This window comes from Jatropha curcas, chromosome 1 (assembly GCF_041381405.1).
Source record: "Jatropha curcas cultivar XTBG-Jc1 chromosome 1, XTBG_Jcur_1.0, whole genome shotgun sequence".
In the NCBI taxonomy this organism is placed as follows: domain Eukaryota; kingdom Viridiplantae; phylum Streptophyta; class Magnoliopsida; order Malpighiales; family Euphorbiaceae; genus Jatropha; species Jatropha curcas.
Window position 1 is genome coordinate 29,109,395 of NC_143151.1, and position 20,149 is coordinate 29,129,543.

A 20,149-nucleotide genomic window follows, 5' to 3' on the forward strand; every position below is an offset into this window, starting at 1 on the left:
TTATGGTTATGAAAATGAATTTATAGACTTTTTTTTTTTTTCCTAACTACATTTTTCCAATACTAAATAAAATTGTAGAGTGAGTAGAAAACTTACTTTTCTCCATCCATGCAATCAACTTCAGCAACAAAGGAAAAAACTGCAGAACACATTGTCAAAGTTATATAAAGATATATTAGATGGCACTTTAATCTTCATAGAGCTTTCCACCCATTTATTTATTTATTTATTTTCTGAAGGTATTGGCTGTCTCAAGTCAGCTTTCTCCCGTAGTTAAATATTTAGTATTTGTATTTATTTAGAACATAATAAAACTCATCAATAGAATAACAACAACAACAAGCAACTCCTTCTCTGCCCTAAAGATGTACATGGAAATTGGGAATCACATGGCTTTAATGGGACAATAACACGTGAAATATGACCAATTATTTTCAAAAAATCTAAGTATTAAAAGATAACCTATCACAATTTGATGCAGGAAAAAAGAGCTGACAGAAATAAAACAAAATGCAGTCAAAATGATTTTGAAACTTCTTTCCCAAAACTAACATACTAAATCTGATACTACAATTTATTTGTTGACAAAAGATTTTGTAGATCACATTTCATACCTGAGGCAGTAAAGTGGAGAAGGAAGTTAAGAGCTTTTTCTTGTTTGCATTCAGAAAATCAAGAGTTGCTTCTGCAACAACTGGATCTGCAAATTCACTGCAATCAACATTAGAATGAGATGCATGTATGCTGATAATCAAATTATTATATATAAATTAAAAGCACTTAAAATAAAGAGAGATATTTATTACAAATACCTATCATCAAAGATTATTTCAATTGCATGGAATTAAAATAATGTTTTTCAAAATAACTTTAACAAATTACAGAAAGGCATGTAGTTGTAGTTATGGCCAACAACAACAGTCACAGCCAATGCTACCATGGGTTTGATTAAAATAAATAAGTAAACAATTTGCATCAAAATTAATAAGTAAATAAAGAACAAGAAGAACTTGAACCAATAGGTTAACAAATAATAAAACCAAATGCATTTGTCATAACTCCCAATACCCGAAACTAATCATAACCAACCTTAAACAAATATAGCAACTAATAGAGAAATTTGCATAACTTGTATCTAAAAATCCAAAAATCCACACCAAAATTTGCACATTCAGGAAAAAATACATAATAATTTCATCAATCCAACAAATAACAATTCTACTAACAAATAATAGCTGAAGAAATTAACAAAAAGTAGCTTCACAAGCAAGACTTCATGAACTACTCAAAAATTAAATTTTGTTTTCAAACAAGCTCTGGAGGCTTGAAATAAAGGTGAGGAAATGTTTCTTGGAACAAAGAAGTTAGCTGGAGTGTGAGATAAAGAAGCTGCAGAGATAACCAGGAAGAAAGTGGGGTGGAAAAAGTTTTTGTTGTACTGCCATTGTTATTACATATAACCAATATACACCATATCAGTGATATCTATTTCAAAGGTGATTGCAAAACCACCACACCATCTGGGATGGTAGTGGAGGCACACAATGTAACAGCAAAAACGTTACATGCTAATCATTGTTCAAAACACTTTAAAGGAATTCTCGTGGTCTAGATATTTAGTCATCCAGCAGAAGAACAATTTTTTATCACTATCATTCAATTCCAGCTGTAGGTCCCTCGTTTTCTAAAGGCAACCGAACAAGTAAATGGATATAAATTATTGATCCAAACGAAAATTAAAAGCCTACACTTGATTCTTAGTAAAAGAGCCACAGAGAAGATTTCAAATATCTATCAAACAAAACATGACTTTAACTCTACACATTTAAACAATAACCGTAAAAATATCTGCATCATTACCGGCTCAAACATGAACGAAAAAACGTCTTTAGACTGGGATCAGCATCATGAAGAACCACCTCACCAAAATCAAGAAAAAATTGAAGAATGGCCTGATTAACAACAAGAAATAAAAGCCATATGACCAAACAGTTAGAGGTACCCACGTTGGTAATTGATATAAAATATGATAATAGAGATTAACGTAATCTCTCCTCTCTTTTTGTGTTACCGTGCAAGATTGAACTTTGACAAGAAAAGGCCAGGTTGTCATTAACAAAAACAGGAAAAAGAAAAGATGTTGCAGAGAATTGCACCCAATCAGTGTGTAACAACAGAACAGATACATCCAAATAACAAGTACTTAGGTATTATTTCTTTCAATTCTTATTATCATTCTAATTTTTCTGCTCGAGACTGTTATATAAAACTCATACTCAGTGGAGTTTTGAACTTACTTAGGAATTTCTTTGCTTCTCTATGAAGTCTTGTTTAGAACTTTTCCTATTTGGAATAACAAATCCTAACAGATCATAAAAGTGATTATATTAGGCTCTTGATAGTGGAATTAGGAATAACAGCAACTACTAGACTTGTCCTCCATCACCTAGCAGATTGTTCTCCATAGGAAAATAAAAAACCCTTTCTTACAAATTAATGAAAGGAAAGTTAATCCACCGAAATCCCTATCTATAAATTAGTTCGAAAAATAAATTAAAAAGAAGAAAAATCTCTTGCGGAATAAGATAAGTTAGTTGCTTCCATTTACCTCCACTTGTATACCATGCTAGAGCCAAAGAAATCCCAATAAACAATGTCGACTCGAGATTGATATATATATTTCTAACCACTATAGAATTTCTAAAATGAGAATCTATCGATTCATATAATCAAACACATAGCAGGCCCCAACTAGTTTGGGACTAAGGCTTAATTGTTGTTGTATATGATCAAACACATGTGTCTCAACGCATGAATGCCTGCCCAAGAATTTACAATACAAAAGTCCAGAGTAGTCACAGACTCATTTAAAGCTCAAAACTATTATATCTAAAATGCAACTTAAATAAATTACTTGTCTGTTCCATAACTTCATCAACACCATTTCAAAATCAAAATTCAGAACTCAAAAAAAAACACTAACCAGTAAGAGAAGTCCATAAGAGGACTTAGATTGAGCAAGCGAATTAACAGAGCGTTGAAATAGCCTATTAATTTGAGGATAAACCCTAGCCACCAAATCCTCAGAATTCTCTTGCTTACACAACTCGTATAATCTTTTAATCTATTTCAAAAACAATTAAACAAACAAATGATTAAACTAATCTCAAAGCCAACAAGTAATATAAATGAGTAAAGAGAGATAAGCTTACAGATTGGAGAAGAGAAGGATCAGAGGCAGGGTCACTGGCCAAATTGGAATCCCTGGCGCTACTGGACAGAGTTCGGAGATAGAATTCCCAGTCTCCTCTGTCTCGATCGGCCATTAATTCAATTGTATGTTTGATTTGGATTTGACTGTTCAATTTAGATTGATGATGACTATATGAGAATTCAATTCTGATCTTATTTTTATCACAGATAAAAATGCTTTGGATATTTGCAGAAATAAAGCAAAAGAGAGTACACGCACTCCGCTGGTCTATGTCTCTCTCAATCAGACAATTACACCTACAGTAATTAAACGCACCGTTTCATCATCGTTGGTCGAGACACAACGGTGCCGGTCGAGCCGGTTGACTGTTGATTGCAGGCCGGTCCAAACCAGATCGGGCTCAAAAAAGGTTACCCCAGCTCAACGGGTGGGTCGAGGAGATCCGTTAACAGTTACAATTCAAATTTCTCAAACAGAAAGGCACATACAATACAACGTTGTCTTCCTGCAGCAATAGGATAGCATGTAAAATTGTCGTTTAAGGATTCGTTTCCAAGCGAACGACATAAGTTCGTCAAACGCCGTGGCTAACCTTTCTTGCTTCGTTTAACTTAATCGTCGTTGAGGATTAGAACTTTCCCAAACCAGACCAAGGCTAACATCAAGAAGCTACTCGGAGAAGCAAATACGCTCATATGATTAAAATTTCCCTCCATTTTCTAAGAACCCCATTTTCTTTTTCTATTGACGAAATCCCAAATTTTTCTTTCTTTCTTTCTTTTCTCATTGATTTATCAGATAGCAAACGCTTCTCACCATCAGGTACCTATATTTTTAACCTATTTCTTTTTTCTTTTTTTTTTTTGACAGAAAACCCATTTCGTTAATTTGAATTCTCTAGTTTTATTGATTTTTTGCATTTTGATTTTGAGGGGATATGGTTGGGGTTGCTTTGACTATATTTTGCAATTAATAAATAAAAGAAATTGACAAAAGCCTAGCAATTGTAGAAACTAGAAAGGATGCCAAATAGATTAAGCAATATTAGGGATAGTTACCCATGATTGTTTTAATAGAGGGAATAAGCAAGTTTATCAATCTTTGGCTGTGAACAATATTACAGAGAGTTTGCCTGCAAATTTTGAGGAAAATGGGTATATTTCAGTTTGGTCTGAATTTTATAAAATACCGGGAATTTTTGTATTATCTGATGTTTAATCTTATTTTATTAGGGAGATTCTACTCTCATTTCACTACTTTCAAACCATGTCAATACTGCTGAGAATTGATTTTGTCACTATATCCAAACAAGCTTTACTCTTATATTTAATTTGACTTATTATGAACAAACAAAGGAAATTTTGTTTCATATTTAACTATGACACTGTCAATCCTTCTTAATATTATATGCATAACTTTTTTACTCAAACAGGTTGTGCGTTTGTGAAATAAAATCTGATCTTTGTAATCACATGAAAATCTTAATTTTGCGTTCTATACATGGTTTTTGTTCACAAATCTCATGATTATGCGTTTCAATGCCTTATTTTAGGGAGTGGTAAAGATTAAGGAATTATGGATGATTCTTTTTCACAGCCAAGATCCAAAAGGCAGAAGCTTTTCATAGGACAAGACGCTGGTCGTGGAAAAGATATAATCAGCAATTTACCTGATGACATTCTTGGTTGTATCCTTTCTTTCCTTCCAACCAAAGATGTCATAAGAACTTCAACATTATCAAAAAGATGGAAACATCTCTGGATTACCGTTTCTGACCTTGATTTTAAGAATAAGCTGGGGTGTAACTGCACAAGTAAGCAGACCGTGGAGGTGCGCTACAGCTTCTTGAAATTGGTGGACAGTGCACTTCTCTTTCGCGAGCCTTATTGTATAAGAAAATTGCGTTTGGAGCCAAGGATGCCTCTCAGTGGATTTAGTGTTAAGTCTTGGATGTTTCGTGTTACTATGTGGGTATGTGCTGCATTGAAGAACAAAATTGAAAAGCTTAATCTTTCGTTACATGAAGTCATCTTTATACTGCCTGATTGCCTTTTTGCATCCAAGTCGTTGTGTAAACTGAAATTGACAATGTATTGTGTTTTGAGGGTTCCTGGTTCAATTTGCTTCTCATGCCTTAAGACCCTACATCTTAAATACATAACATTTGAGGGCGAATGGTCCACCCAACTGTTTTTGTTTTGGGTTGCCCTGTCTTAGAAAAGTTGATTTTATACAATTGTGGTTGGAAGAATATTAGAAGGATCAGCATTGCTATTCCTTCTCTGAGGACATTGATTATTGATTACGACTGTTCATACCCTGATGATTTTCTTGATTGTTGGTTGAAATTAGTGCAGTTAATCTCACATCTCTTAACTGCACAAATTACTTAATTTTTGAACTCTCTCTTTGTAATCTATCATCTTTGGTCTATGCATATGTTGATGTTCAACTTTTCGGAGCTCTACACAACCTCAAGCTGCTTTACGTGCTCTAAAATTGCTTGGTGGACTTCAGAGTGTAAAATCCCTTACACTTTCGGATTATACCCTTGAGGTACATTAGCTTCCATTTTACTATAAACATCTTTTTATCCTATATCTTTCTTACAGCAAATTCCGCACGCAGAACCTTTGTGGTTCCTTGATTGCACTGATATTTTTTTTTTTTTTTTCCTTTAGTGTCTCTTATATGTGGCAAATATTGAGGATCATTTGCCAACATTTGATAATTTAACCCGTTTAGAAGTTCAACTCTGGTGTTCTGATTCTTGTATCAAAGCCCTGATGGATCTTCTGCAAAAATCACCCAATCTAGAATCACTGAACTTTTTTTAGGTGGGAACCCGATGCCAAAGTTCTAATTGTTTTTTACATATTGTTATGTATATTATCAGTGATACGAACATATATTTGTTGTATAGGAGTTTGACCCAAACATCTGCTTCATTGGGGAAGGAGGGATATCGAGTAATGTACCTCATTGTTTTAAGCACAGGCTTAAAACTTTTTCATATCAAACTTTAGTGGGAATGCCGCAGAAATACATTTGATGAGGTACCTGCTTGAGAATGCAACTGTTCTAGAGCGTACAAGAATCGTTTGTGTACAGATGTATCAGAAGACCCGAAGAAAATAGAAGAGATCAAAAATCAATTGCAGAATTTCTCTAGGGTCTCAGCAAGTTGTGAAATTGAAGTATTGTGAAGCTGGTTTTATGAAATTCTATTCTGGTTTATCTACTTCAAAATCTTGAAATCTTGTGCTGGTTGTGAAGTTCATAATTGAACATTCTTGGCAGCTCACTCGATTGAGTAGTTGACTGCACCTCTTGTTATGGATCTGATGATTCTATCATGTATTTTTACATACTGATGCGTTTATTTCTCTGAGAAATTTTTGGGGAAATTAGTGAAGGTTTCGATGCAGCAAGAAATGGACTGCTCTTCACTGATAGAAATAGAGATTCAATTTTGAGGAATGCACATGCTCTGTTTTAAATAGCTATATGATTAAATCACAAAAATAAAATTCTTGAGTATTTTATTGGACTATAATTGAGGTAGTAAATAATTATTTAATTTTTTTTTAATTTAATTGTTTATGAAAAGAATAAATTGTATTTTTATTGTTGTTGAACAATTTGCTTTGATGTTTGATAATGAATGTATTTTTAACAGCGTGTATGCATGGCTTTATTTTTTACGGCTTATTTTAGAGGTATCTGACGCCTCCTTATCATATTTAATAATTGTCGTTGAACCGGTTTGTAATATTATTTATGTTCCATAATATTTATCGTATTTAAAAAAATAACTTGTTCTAAAATACTTGATATGTTTGTGGTTTTCAAAAATAATAAATGTTTTTTTTTCTATGTTGATTTTTTGTATATGTCTAATAATTATTACTTTAATTTAATGATTTTCTTAGATAATTAGTATTAAATTAAGTGTAATGTAGTAAATTTACTCAATAATTTATTGTAATTTAGACAAATTTAATGATTTTCTTAAGAAACGTGAAATTCTAAATGTAACAATTATTATAGAACAAAAGTATATATACGACATTCGTATTGTAAGAGGATTATCGACCTTCAACATCTTTTTAGCAATTACTCTCTCTGTTCTATAATACATTAATACTTGTCACATTTAAAATTTTATATTTTTTAAAAAAAAACCATTAAATTTGTTTAAGTTACAATAAATTATTGAGTAAATTAACTGTGTTATCCTTAATTTAATATATCTAAACATCAAATAATTATTGGTCAAATACAAGGGTAAATATGAAAAAAAAAATTTATTACTAGTTGAAACCACAAACTATATTTTTAAATGTGACAAATTTACGTAATAGAGATAGTAATTAGATGTGTATTTGTAAACTTTCTCTCTTTCTCTTTTAAAATCTTAATTTCGATGTAAATTCTTGTTTTACCTTTTTTCCCCCTAAGAAGTTGGATTTTTTTGTTTTTATTCATTCATTCATACAAAGTTGAGGTGATAAATGATTGAAAAGTTAATTTTTGTGCAAATTATATATCTCAAAATAATAAGTTTAGGGGCAAATAAAATAATATTATTTTTATATGAAATGAATAGTAATTTTTAAAGAGCAAACTATATAGTCGTACTTTTATATTTTGTCGAAATTAAATACTCTATTTTTATATTTACTTTAAATACACTACTATATCTTGTATTTTAGCCTAATATCCTTTCCCGTCCAATTTTTGCATTTTCAGCAAATAAATCAATATAAATTATCACAGTACGAAGAAAGAGGAATTAAATATATGTCAAAATACGAAAAGAAATATTATATAGTTATACAACTTGGAGAGAACAAGTTTCTTTTTTTTTTTTTTTTTTTTTTTTGGTAGAGAACAGGTTCATACCTTTTTGCACTTCCAACAAACAAGTTGATGCTTTTTTGCACTTTCAACAAACATGTCCGCATAGATCATGACGGTCAAAAAAAAAAAAGAGAGAGAGAGAAATCAAATACGGGTCAAAAGAGAAAAAAATAGAATAAAGTTTAATTTGATCGATGAATTTATTTAACAGGATTAAAAGGATTAAATTTGACTTTTTGAGTCAATTTAGCTATTAAATTTATATAAAATTATTAAAAAGATTCATTTTATTTTTTAAATAAATTTAACTTTTAAACTTGTTTTGATTTTTATAAATTAATAATTGATTTAATTTAACACGATTGATTTTTTTTCATATATTAAGAATACTCATATCAAAATTTTCTAACACTTATAATATAAATTTAAAATCCATAAAAACATCATGTCTTGTAATATAATAAATTTATAAACATGCATTATAATTTTAATTTATTCAATATGAAAAATGCATAGATTTCATAAGTGATAACCTAGTAATAGAGGTTAATTTTAAAATGTTCAAATTAATATATATTTATAAACTCAAAACCATCAATTAAAGTAAAGAGAGATACAGTACATATCGTATATCATTTTCCTATATTTTATAATTAATTAATTTTCTAATAAATTAGTTAGATCGATCCCAATTATAGTTTTAATAAATGTCTATATAATGATCTTTACATTGTAAGCATAATAAATAACTAGATATTTAATTGACTCAAAATATCAAATATGATTTTTTAAAAATCATTTTAAATAAGTTCAGGAATTAAATTGACTTAAAAAGTGAAACCAAAATTTTTAATCATTTTATATAAAATTAAGGACTACATTAATCTAAAAGATTGAATCTGACATTTTTTATCCTGCTAAGCAAGTTCATAACCAAATTGGCTTTTATTATTATATATATATATATATATATATAGAGAGAGAGAGAGAGAGAGAGAGTTATAGTTATAGTTATACAACTGAGGGAACAACTTCATGCTAGACTCATATTAATTTCAACGGGTAGGATTACACTCCCAACCTCCACCCCCTTTTTTTTTAAAAAAAACATTTTTCCCTTTTAGATTAAAATTAGATCAAGCACGCGGATTTCTTTTTTACTTAATTATTGTAAATTATAAATTATATTAGATGTTACTTTTTTTATTGTACATACGAAAATAAATATTTCTAAAAAAAAATCCTACAACTTCAAAAAACGAAGAAGTAAATAATAAATAATAATAAAAAAAAAATATATAATATATATATATATAAACTAAAATGGGGTAAATATATAAAATACAAAAGTTCTAGACAAGAAGTATTAGTTAAATTATTTTTGTAGAATTATAAATTTGAAAAACATACTAAAAAAATCCTATCCATAAAGATGATAATAATAAATATATAATTATTATAAATAAATGGATACAAAAAATTAAACAATTCATTCTAAACTAAAAAAAAAAAATCAAATATTTAAATATGAATATGTTAATTATTTTAAATTTTTAAGTCATCTAATAATTCAAACTTGAAAATAGATATAATAATTATTGTTAATAAATATTAATTTTGAAAATTTGATTCCTTAAATATAATTTTTGAATATTTAGATAAATTTAAATTACAAGAATATTGTTTTAACTACAAATGATAAGGTATTTCAATTCCTTTTTATTTCTTAAATATTTATTTATAAAATTCTTTTATTATTTTAAAATATATTTATTGAATATATATATATATATATATATATATATTATATATATCTATATTATATATATATAAATGCAATAGTAAAGGGATTTCTCTTTGATCTAAATGGCAAATTAATAATAATAATAAATGATAATAAATTAATAAATAAAAATTATATTTATTTCTCTCCTCAATTTATTAATTGTTATCCAGGTTTAGTGAAACTCTCTCAAAACTCAAAAATTCAAATCATATCAAATACTTGAATGTATACAATATAACAATAAAAGCATATATTATTATATTAATAATTACATGAATTAAATATTATAAATAATCAAAATTTCCATATATATATGTATATGAAGCAATAAAAAAAATTTACAGTTTTATACCATTTGCTAAAAATAGAATACATTTAAAAAATACATAAATAAATTTATATTTAGTTTTTCCTTCATTCATCTCCATCAACATTATATTTCTCATACCTGTAGCATATGACAGATAATAAAGAAAATATTATTAAATAATAAAAAAAACTATAGAAAAGATTAAAAAAAAAAAAGAGTTAACAAGAAGAAAATACAATAATATAAATAAATAAATAAAGCACAACCAAAACTCAAAGAATAAAAAAAAAAAAAAGAAGGAAATCACTGTAAAAGAAAATAAAATAATTGGAATTGATTAATATGAATATATCATATATATATATATATAAAAGAAAAAAATTCAAGGAAAAGTTTCAATTTCAAAATTCAAAAAAATTCAAATGTAATAAAAATTTCAGTTTCAAAATTCAAAAATCTTAAAGAATTAAATATTTAAAATTTTAGACATGTGTATATATTATTGATTATAGGAAAGAAATGTTTAAAAATTTATAAAAAAAGAAAAAAGGAATACTCAGAAATGAGAGTGTCAAGTAAAATTTTTGAATTTTTTTTTGAATTTTTGATTCACGATTATATATGATGACAAATTTCCCTTTCATTTTCGAATAGTTCTGTGATGCCTCTTTTTTCGCTTTGAGTCTCTCTCCATCACGGCGCTCTTGTTGTAGTCGCTCTAACTCTCTCTCCCTTAACGACTTAATTTCACTCATGGCCGAACGGAACCCTAGTTTCTGAAGAACGGATATCATTAACTGAAGGGGTTGAGCAAATCGGCCGAAAATCATAGACGGCAAAGAAGTTCAAATACTCTTAAGGTTCTCCTTTCTTTTTCCCCTTGTCGAATTGAGATTTTTGGTTTGTGTAAGTTATGAAAAAAAAGCAAACCCTAACAACATCCACACACCAAATCGACTCAACCCACTGACTCAGAGACAGAGTCTAGAAAGCCTTCTAGTTCGTTTTAAATCTTTTTATTCTATAGCGAATTACCTTATTTTATATATTTTTTTCAATTCTCTTCTCATTGATTGATTTTAGGAGCTTGATCGAGAGAGTGGAATTTGGAATTATAAATTAATTATTTTTTCTGAAAAATGGTATACATTTTCCCTCAATTTCTACAGCAGCTTGCATTTGCTCCCAGATTTCCAAAAGAAAATTAGGGTGCAATTGCAACAATTCGAAAAGCTCAGGGTAGTTTTGATTATTGAACTTATATGATTTGATCAGATTTAAATGGAAATTTATGTTTTTTTTCCATGTAACTCTATGACAAAAGAAATTAAGAACTTTCCTATTTGAATTCTTTTCTATGGTTGAGTACTTTATCTTTTTCAAATCTTATGATTACTGCATTTGAATTTTCCTTTTAGGCAAAGACAATGGACGTTGCTATTTCACTGCCTCTCAATAAACAGAAACTTGCCATGCGACAACATGTAACTGATGGGATGGATATAATTAGCGTATTACCAGAAGAGGTTCTTCATTACATCCTTTCTTTCCTTCCCATGAAAGACATTGTAAGAACATCCTTATTATCAAAGCGATGGAAATATAAATGGAAATCAAATCCAAGATACGATTTTGATGCAATGTCAGATGATTTTAAGAATAATCGGAGTCAGGGGATGGAAATGAGTTTGCAGCGTTCTGTTCATCAAGTACTTAGCTGTGATAATAGTGATTGTATTGAGAAATTCCGCCTGAGACTGCGGGGTTCTGTTATTGAATCTGATGTTTGTCGCTGGATATCTAATGCAGTGAAACGTAAAGTTCAAGAACTTGATATTTCACTACGTCTAGGAAAACGATTTCCTTTACCACATATTCTTTTTACCTCTGAATCATTGATAACATTGAAATTAGAAATGCGTTGTGCTTTACATATTCCTCGTTCCATTTGCTTCCCTAAGCTTAAGAGTTTGTATCTTTCTCATGCTGTATTTGAGGATGAAAAATCTTTAAATCTTCTGTTTTCTGGTTGTCCTGTCCTGCAAGAACTGGTTATTTACTGCTGGTATTGGGAGACTGTAGAGAATGTCACAGTTTCACTTCCAACGCTTAGAACATTGACTATTTATTATGACCCTTTTTGTCCAAAACATTTACTTGGTTGTGCGGTCAATATTTCTGCAAGAAATCTTATATCTCTTCATTGCACGAGTTGTTTGACAATAAATTTTTCTTTCTGTGACCTATTTTCCCTGGTCGATGCATATATTGATGTTCCTTCCTTGTGGCCATCCGAGGGGCAAAAAGTTGCTCTTTGTGCTGCAAAACTACTCCATGGAATCTTGAGGGTTAAGTCTCTTGTACTAACAGAGCATGCAACTGAGGTAGTTAAGTTTCCTAATCTCGTTCTTTGAATCATTCACCTAGTAGAGATTTATGTAGGTTCACATATGCCTGTGCAGGTGCACACACATACACAATGCATATGAGGACATTGCATAGACCTACTCAACTCAACCAAAGCCTTAATCTGAAACACAATAACAATTGAGAACTAATATTCTGTCCTTATTTTTTGTGTCAAGGTGCTTCGATATTTAGAAAATTTCCGAGCTCCTTTGCCGATGTTTTCCAATTTGACTCATTTGAAAGTAGAACTGGGATGGTGCGATTATATTGATACGAGGTTGATATACTTTCTTCAGAAATCACCTAATCTCAGATCTTTGGAAATTCCTGAGGTAGGTTTTGAAGAGTGAATATTCACTTGCTTTGTGGTTTTCTTTCAATACTTGGATTGTAAAGAATTTAGGAAGTTCTGAGTTACTTTCATTCTTTTTTGTGAATAGTTTTGTTTACTGTGCAGGGACACAAGCCAAGAACTCATTTTAATATTGTGCCACATTGCCTAACATCGTGCCTCAAATTCCTTAGAATCTCATATTTTAAAGGGGATGTAGGACGAGTGAAATTTCTTGAATATTTTGTCAAGAATGCAGCTGTTTTGGAGAGGATAACTTTTTATGTTCTGGAGACTTCTTGGAAGATTTGGAGAAGCAAAGGGACATCAGTCATCTGTTACAATTAAGTCGTGGAGGCTTAGCAAGCTGCTTGATTGAGTTTATTGATGGTTGATTTCAAATCTCAATTAGTTCGTCTCAATATTTGTAAATTGACTATGTTTTTGTTTGCTGTTTACACTGGAGAACTGCTATGCTTGAGTTTCTGGAAAATTGTAATTCTTGCTTCTATGACGTGTAAAGGTTGATGTATGAATCTGACATGATCGTGATCTGTCTGACTTAATCATCTTCTTCAAAATTGAATGTCGTTGATTTGCTATGCAACAATTTGGACCAAGGAACTTGCTTTAAGCCCAACCCAAAACATTGATTACAACATTAGGCCCAATCGGCCCAAAAACCCACCTCGGACACAATACAGGATAAGAAAAAGAAGTATATACCAATAAAAATGAAAATATTTTAAGAGCAGGATTTTGTTACTGTAACCAGTGAAATCTTCCTGGGTTTACGAACAAATATTATTATCTCTGGCTTAGAAATATGTCAACGGCTTACCCTGCAGGAGGAGGGTAATTTGCATTACCACAACCCCAAACCCAACCAATTTACTTTGCTCACATGATCATTAGTATTACATCCTAGTAGGTCCTTCTCACGATCCTCGCTCTTTTGCATTATATATGCGCATGTGAAACTCTGTGTGTGGAAATTTTGATTTTGCATTTTTTTTTTTTCTGATGTTGGATGTATGTTTATCCTTTTTTTCTTAAGGGAGATGCTGACCCTTCACAATGGGGACTTGAAGAAATGTTCTTTCGCATCATATGGCATGTGTAACTGTTTATTATGTGTGGAAAATTTGATTTTGCTTTTGTTTCTTTTTCTTTTCTTTTTTTCTGTTTTTCTTTTTGTCTGATGTTGGATGTGTCTGTTATCTTTTTTTTCAGGGAGATGTTGACCCTTTAAAGAAATGTTTTTTTCTAGTGGGTTTCAACTTTCAATTTGTGTTCAATGCTAAAAGAAAGAAATCGTTTGTCAGTCTTTGCAAGTTTCGGGGAATTTTTAGATGTTCTCTTTAATTGTGGTGTTTTCTTTTGTTTTGTCAATCTCAGAGTAAATGGATATAAACTTTCCAGTGACCAAATATCAGCACCGTTTTGGAGGTCACAGTGTTGGGGATAATGTGGACAGGATCAGCGAATTGCCTAATGAAATTCTGAGTCATATACTCTCATACCTTAGTACAAAATCAGCTGTTCAAACAAGCACTTTGTCAAAAAGATGGGAATACGTTTGGACATCAACCTCAAATCTTGATTTCTCCGATCAACTTCCTTTTCCTTGGGGAAATGCAAATGATTTCGTAGTTAAGCTCATATCCTTCAAGAAATATGTGGATAGACTGCTCTTTTATCATGAAGGGTCGGTTGTACAACAATGTTATCTGAATTACTATACCACACAAATTTCCCTTATATATATGCGTGGGTTTATTCTTTGATAATGTGTAATGTTCAAGAATTGATTCTTGAAATTAGTTATGAAAGAGTTCAAGAACTGCCTTGTCAGCTTTTTACTCGTAAATCTTTAGTGGTTTTGAAAATTACAGGCAGGTTTGTCCTAGAAGTTCCTACCTATGTTTGTTTACCATGCCTCAAAATCCCGTCTCTTGGTGGTGTTGTGTATGTTGATGATGCCTCAGCATTGAGGCTTTTTTCCAGCTGTCCTGTTCTTGAAGATTTAACAATTACAAGAAGGGAATGGGATGGTATACAGATTATGAATCTTTCTATACCTTCACTGAGAAGGCTTTGCATTGATTCCAATCTTCACCATGATCATTATAAGTACATGATTTTTATTAATTCCAATCTTCACTATGCTCATTATAAGTACATGATCATTAGAAGTTCTTGTCTTTCCTGAGGCAAGTTTTGAGATGGTATCTTCTCTTTTGAAGTCTTAATCTTTTATAACTTCAAAATGCCTGACTTTTTAAGTATTTTCCTGCTCAGGGACTTGTGGTGCCTAAAGAGAGTGGAAGAGATTTTTATCGCTTCTATAGGCATCCGCTAGAAACTGTGCCTGAATGTTTGCTTCTGCATCTTAAAACAATTGAAATTTTCAAATTTGTGGGACTTCCGGGAGAGCTTTATCTTGTGGAGGATTTGCTGGAGTGCGGTGAAGTATTGGAGAAAATGATAATTCACGGTTATGATTATGGTACAAGGCCAAGAATGCAAAAGAAAATGCAAGAAGAAGTTCTAGTACTTGTGAACTTCTTTTCACCATTTAAAGTTCTATGTTTGCTTCATCTTGAGAAAGAATGTCAAGTCTAAAGCCTTAGCAATTGGTAAGTATCTGTTTTTGCCCTTCATATTTTTCGCGTGGCTTGTTTTCTGTAGGTTGTAATGTCCTCAATTCCTCATGAATCTTTCAAAAACATATTGTTTGGAATATATATTTTCTTTTTTCATCCTCTTTTATGTTTTTGAGTTATATAAGGATTTGCTTATTTAGCACATTGCATGAAAAGCATAGTAGCTTATCATGTTTAACTTGTGTTTATCATCCTTAACTGGCATTTTTTTCGATTATTCCATATGTTTTGATTATTCCGACGTACCAACTAGTTAGAGTTATGAATTAAATTGATTCTCTGTATTCCATATTCATTTTATTTGCAAATAGATTTACTTTGGCTATTATATATCATATTGCCAATGGTCGGTCCATTTGGGGGTATTCCAAATTTCATGTTTGGAATATTTACTTTTTTATATTCACTTCTTATTTGGCTATTGTTGACAGCCTGTAATGTATCCTCTGGCTTTTTTCCTGATTTGAAATAATATGATTTTTCATTTGCTCCTTCCCTTTGAGTTTTGTTTGGTAATGAAAAGATGTTTATGATTTCCTACCTCACATAATTTATCAAATATAATAATTGATATCTATTAATCCTTTTATATATATATGACAATTTTATTTCTTTTCTAAATTATTATCTTTTTTTATTTTTTCTATAATAAAAAATTATTTCTTATAAAATTGAAATGAAAAGCCAGAAGAAAACTTTCTTTTTTAGAACATAATATTCGCTTATCCTTATTTTAAGACAATAAGAAATAACAAAACAATTAATTAAAATGCTCTCTGTCGAGCAATTATATTTAAAAGCTTCACTTGATCTTGCAATTCCTATAATGGAATTTTGGACATCTTAATCACTAGATCAAACTATTTTAAATAGAATTTATATGTTTTTAATAAATAATATTTTTTTCTTTTTTATAATAAATTCGTTGATATTTCTCTCTTACAAAAAGATAGCGGTACTTGAGAACAAAGGACAGTTAGTTACTACAGAAGTGTAGGTCACCTAATACTCAAATTTGCGAAATATATATATAAAAAGTAAGTTTTTGTTCCCTGGAAATGTGATACGCGGCGTATTTATTTGACATTTTAATTTGACGCCAATGTGTCGTTTTCTTTCAATTACACTTCCACTTAGCATGATTTGATTTAACTATTTAATATATTGATATATTGGCTTGGTTTGGTGTGGTTTAAATTTATTTTTGAATTAATATTTTTGGTTTGATTTTGTCACGACCCGATTCCATGGGCCGGACCGGCACTAGGGCCCAGGGTAAGCGTTAAGGCCCCCCGAGGCCCATAGTAAGCCTGAAACACTAAAATTTTACTATCTCAATATAATATTAAACATTCAGCCCATGTTTATAGGAAAATAAATCTCAAGATTTTTATTAAATCTCGGCCCAAATTTATCAGCTACACATTCCACAGTTTGGGCCCAATTAACAATACACCACATTTTTAATATGGGCTCACATAGTTATATTGTCTATGTTAATACATGACTAATTGTATACAAATTATACAACTGCGGAGTCACTAACTAATAGATATACATAGATTTTTATACATCTAGATACATAGCAAAATATTTATTGGTCTAGAAAAATTTTCTTCTAGCTCTGCGACGAAAGAACATAGCGTAATCGAATTTAAAGAAAAACTTACTTCCTGAAAAATTAAACAAGATATGTGAGCTTTCTAAGGAGTAACTATTATTGCACAACACACACATTCACACAAATGTGTAAATATATATCAATCTAGTCATCCGACTAGTTATATGCTCACGCAGCGAGTCACACAAATGGCATGTCACCAGCACTCACAACAATATCACCTTCAATAATCACATCACGTGGAAATTAGTCAGTGGAGTCACCGAACCCCCGATGAGCCGTCCTCCCACATGGCTCATCCTCTCACATGTGCACCAGGGAGCCGATCCCCCATACTGGCCGACCGGTCTAATCCTCACTTGACCAGCCCTCTCATTGTTTTTCTATCCTCTCTTTTCTTTTTCATACCAACAGGAGGCAACCCGGTCGTCTCCATCAAATCTAGATCATCAGGCGCTCACAACAGGAGGCCACCCTGCGGGCTGCGATCAAATCTAGATTATCAGGTGCGCCCAATAAAGAAGCCAACCCGTGGTTAACAGTAACGGTAACAGTAGGTGCACACGGGGGCGCCGATCTCCCATTTACCCGGCTAACAGAAACAGAATCGGGATCCATATAACAGAATCAGAATATAACAGAAATCAGAATCAGGATCCGTATAACAGAAACAGTCTCACAAACCCATGGTGACCCACTTCATCCCAATTCCACACAAACAAAGCACAGCAGTATCACAACACAATTAATCAAGTATTGCAATTAAATGCAAGCATATTAATCAATTAAACATCGTAATGCAATGCACAACTAGACAACCATTCTCAAGTGCAATTAAATAAATAAATAAATAATATTAAGAATACAAACAATTAATTAAATTATAATAATGGAAGTAAATAAATAATTGAATAATTAGATGAATAATAATGAAAATAATTAAATAGTTAGAGCACTCTATTTCTTATTTGTTAAGTTATAGAATTAATCTAAATAAACTTATTAATTATGTTGTTAAATAAAAATTAGTCTAAGTTCTATCAAAATTTCGGCAGCACCTCCCCTAAAAATTGGACTATCTACCTGTTAAGATAATGTCAATACTCTCCCTGTATTCATTCAATCCACAAGCCCATCCATCGGGCAATCAATCAAATCAAATGTCCATCCTCTTTTACATAGCTATACCAATAATTAACGATTATTATTTGTTACTCTTTGCTCAACAACTCACTTTCAAAAACTTAAACTCATTATTTGCCAAATCTATACCTAAGAAAAGTTTAAGCTCATAATTTAATATATTATCAAAATCTTTAGCTAGACATCATATCTTTGTTCCCATCAAATTAAACATCAACTTATAATCTTAAATAGTCTCTAAGCATATTACAATTTAGAGAGCTGAATAATTCGGTAACCATTTAGACGATTCTAGAATTCTACTATTTATTACAGAAAAGTTAGCTAACTATTAGTTCACAGCTGCTGCCACCATGAGAACTCTTCGAGTTTTCCACTTACACTCATGATTATACACTACTTAACTTCATTCCTTACTATAGAATTAATATGCAACTTTATTTTCATCAAATCATTACAAAAATTTATAGGAACATTTAATATTGGACTATCATAAAAAAAAAAAAATTAGGTTCTTACTCAACCCTTCAAGTTCTATAAACTAAGTCTTTCATTTATATATTCGTCAAGAAACTTGCGTATTAACCAATATCCAACTTTATTGCTGCAAGAAATAACATTCAATTAAATTTATTGTCATCCCAAACTATAGTTCACATTTCTTTGTCAATCACATCCTTAATCCTTAGCAACAACAATGTTAAATACGAATCATAAATAAATATATATAGCAATAATATGAACTCATTTTAGCAAAACTCATAAAATTTTATCAACTAGCCATTGCCAAAATAAAGAAATCAGATTTCTGAATATAGCCGGTACATTACAGGCCAATGAACTCCTTTCTCAACAGGAAATTAATTAATAATATTCTATATCTGATATCAAGGCAATAACTTAAACAAATGGTTAGGGTAGTTACTGCCATATCAAATTTGTTCTAATACCTCAATGAAAAATTGTAATAACCAAACATACTTACCAATAACGAATCATCATTTCCTTACAAAAACTCATAATAGATTCAATAATCTAACTATTCTATATGTGAATTCAATTTATAGCTTCCATTTATATTTTTATTTATCAAAATTTCTTAGTTAATCTTCATAACAGTAGCTAAGAAATTCTATTTCTATATCACTTCTCCTATTCAGGATCAAAATTCATTAAATGTATTGAAAGGGTTGAAAATAACTTACTCTACTTGCCGGAAATTCAAAAGGAAAGCAGATAGCGCTTGTCCAGATCGCAAACCATGATCGCAGCTCCGCTAGCTTGCTGTGTCTGCCGGAACGGGAAAGGATGGAGCAAAAAGGGAGACCCAAGCTTCGTCGTCGAAAGAGAGAGGCTGGTGTCGTCGGAAAATCGAGGAGCAGGAGGCTCAACGCGACTTTCCGATCGAAGGATGTCGCGGCTCTCCTGTGCCTTCTGCGTACGCCAGAAACGAAAGCAAGGAGAGAAGGGTTGCCGGAATCCGCTGCGTCGAGGAGGCTAACTAGATCGGCTCCGGTGGCTGGAATGGGGAGGGGAGGAGGAGGAGGGGTCGCGCGCTGGTACTGGCGCCAGGAAGGAGAGGAAGAAAAGGAGAAAAAGAAAAAAAAGAAAAAAGAAAAGAAAAGAAAAAAAAAGAAAAAAAAAGAAATCTTGGAGCTTCTAGACCATTCCGGTTCGATTCGAACCGGTTTGGTCTAATTCAATGATTCGGCTCGATTTGCTTGGTTTTCTAATCCGATTTGATTTATTTTGATTCTTTTAGTTAGGTTCTAGAACATTGCCTCAATTTACTGAATAATAATAAGA

The 20,149-nt window shown here is 31.2% G+C and overlaps 3 protein-coding genes and 1 long non-coding RNA gene across 4 annotated transcripts; 3 read left to right on the plus strand and 1 right to left on the minus strand.

The window, feature by feature from the left end:
* Positions 1-46: 46 nt before the first annotated feature.
* LOC149499313 (uncharacterized) lies at positions 47-3,470 on the minus strand. Its single transcript, XM_089722519.1, has 5 exons — positions 3,213-3,470; positions 2,984-3,124; positions 1,861-1,952; positions 615-711; positions 47-139 (listed from the first exon to the last, which is right to left on the minus strand). Exons 1-5 carry the CDS (start codon positions 3,324-3,326, stop codon positions 47-49), a joined length of 537 nt encoding a protein of 178 aa, XP_089578645.1. The 5' UTR covers positions 3,327-3,470.
* Positions 3,471-5,561: 2,091 nt separating this feature from the next.
* On the plus strand, positions 5,562-6,770 carry LOC149499314 (uncharacterized). The gene is made up of 3 exons (XR_016319666.1): positions 5,562-5,770; positions 5,896-6,051; positions 6,138-6,770. It is a non-coding gene; the product is annotated as an uncharacterized LOC149499314 (long non-coding RNA).
* Positions 6,771-10,807: 4,037 nt separating this feature from the next.
* Positions 10,808-13,479, plus strand: LOC149499315 (F-box/LRR-repeat protein At4g14103-like). Its single transcript, XM_089725705.1, has 4 exons — positions 10,808-11,033; positions 11,592-12,557; positions 12,759-12,914; positions 13,040-13,479. Exons 2-4 carry the CDS (start codon positions 11,601-11,603, stop codon positions 13,259-13,261), a joined length of 1,335 nt encoding a protein of 444 aa, XP_089581831.1. The 5' UTR covers positions 10,808-11,033; positions 11,592-11,600; the 3' UTR covers positions 13,262-13,479.
* Positions 13,480-14,316: 837 nt separating this feature from the next.
* On the plus strand, positions 14,317-15,538 carry LOC149499316 (F-box protein At4g09920-like). Its single transcript, XM_089722523.1, is given in 4 exon segments — positions 14,317-14,665; positions 14,668-15,046; positions 15,132-15,141; positions 15,215-15,538. Coding segments are annotated over 4 exon segments (1,062 nt in total).
* Positions 15,539-20,149: the final 4,611 nt, after the last annotated feature.

Coding starts and splice junctions, on each gene's coding strand:
- LOC149499315 (XM_089725705.1), top strand. CDS start 11,601: ATGGACGTTGCTATTTCACTGCCTCTCAATAAACAGAAACTTGCCATG. Junction 12,558..12,758: donor TAACAGAGCATGCAACTGAG/GTAGTTAAGTTT, acceptor TTTTGTGTCAAG/GTGCTTCGATATTTAGAAAA. Junction 12,915..13,039: donor GATCTTTGGAAATTCCTGAG/GTAGGTTTTGAA, acceptor TTTACTGTGCAG/GGACACAAGCCAAGAACTCA.
- LOC149499313 (XM_089722519.1), bottom strand. CDS start 3,326: ATGGCCGATCGAGACAGAGGAGACTGGGAATTCTATCTCCGAACTCTG. Junction 1,953..2,983: donor CTTATGGACTTCTCTTACTG/GTTAGTGTTTTT, acceptor GTTGTTAATCAG/GCCATTCTTCAATTTTTTCT. Junction 140..614: donor TCTCCACTTTACTGCCTCAG/GTATGAAATGTG, acceptor TGTGTTCTGCAG/TTTTTTCCTTTGTTGCTGAA.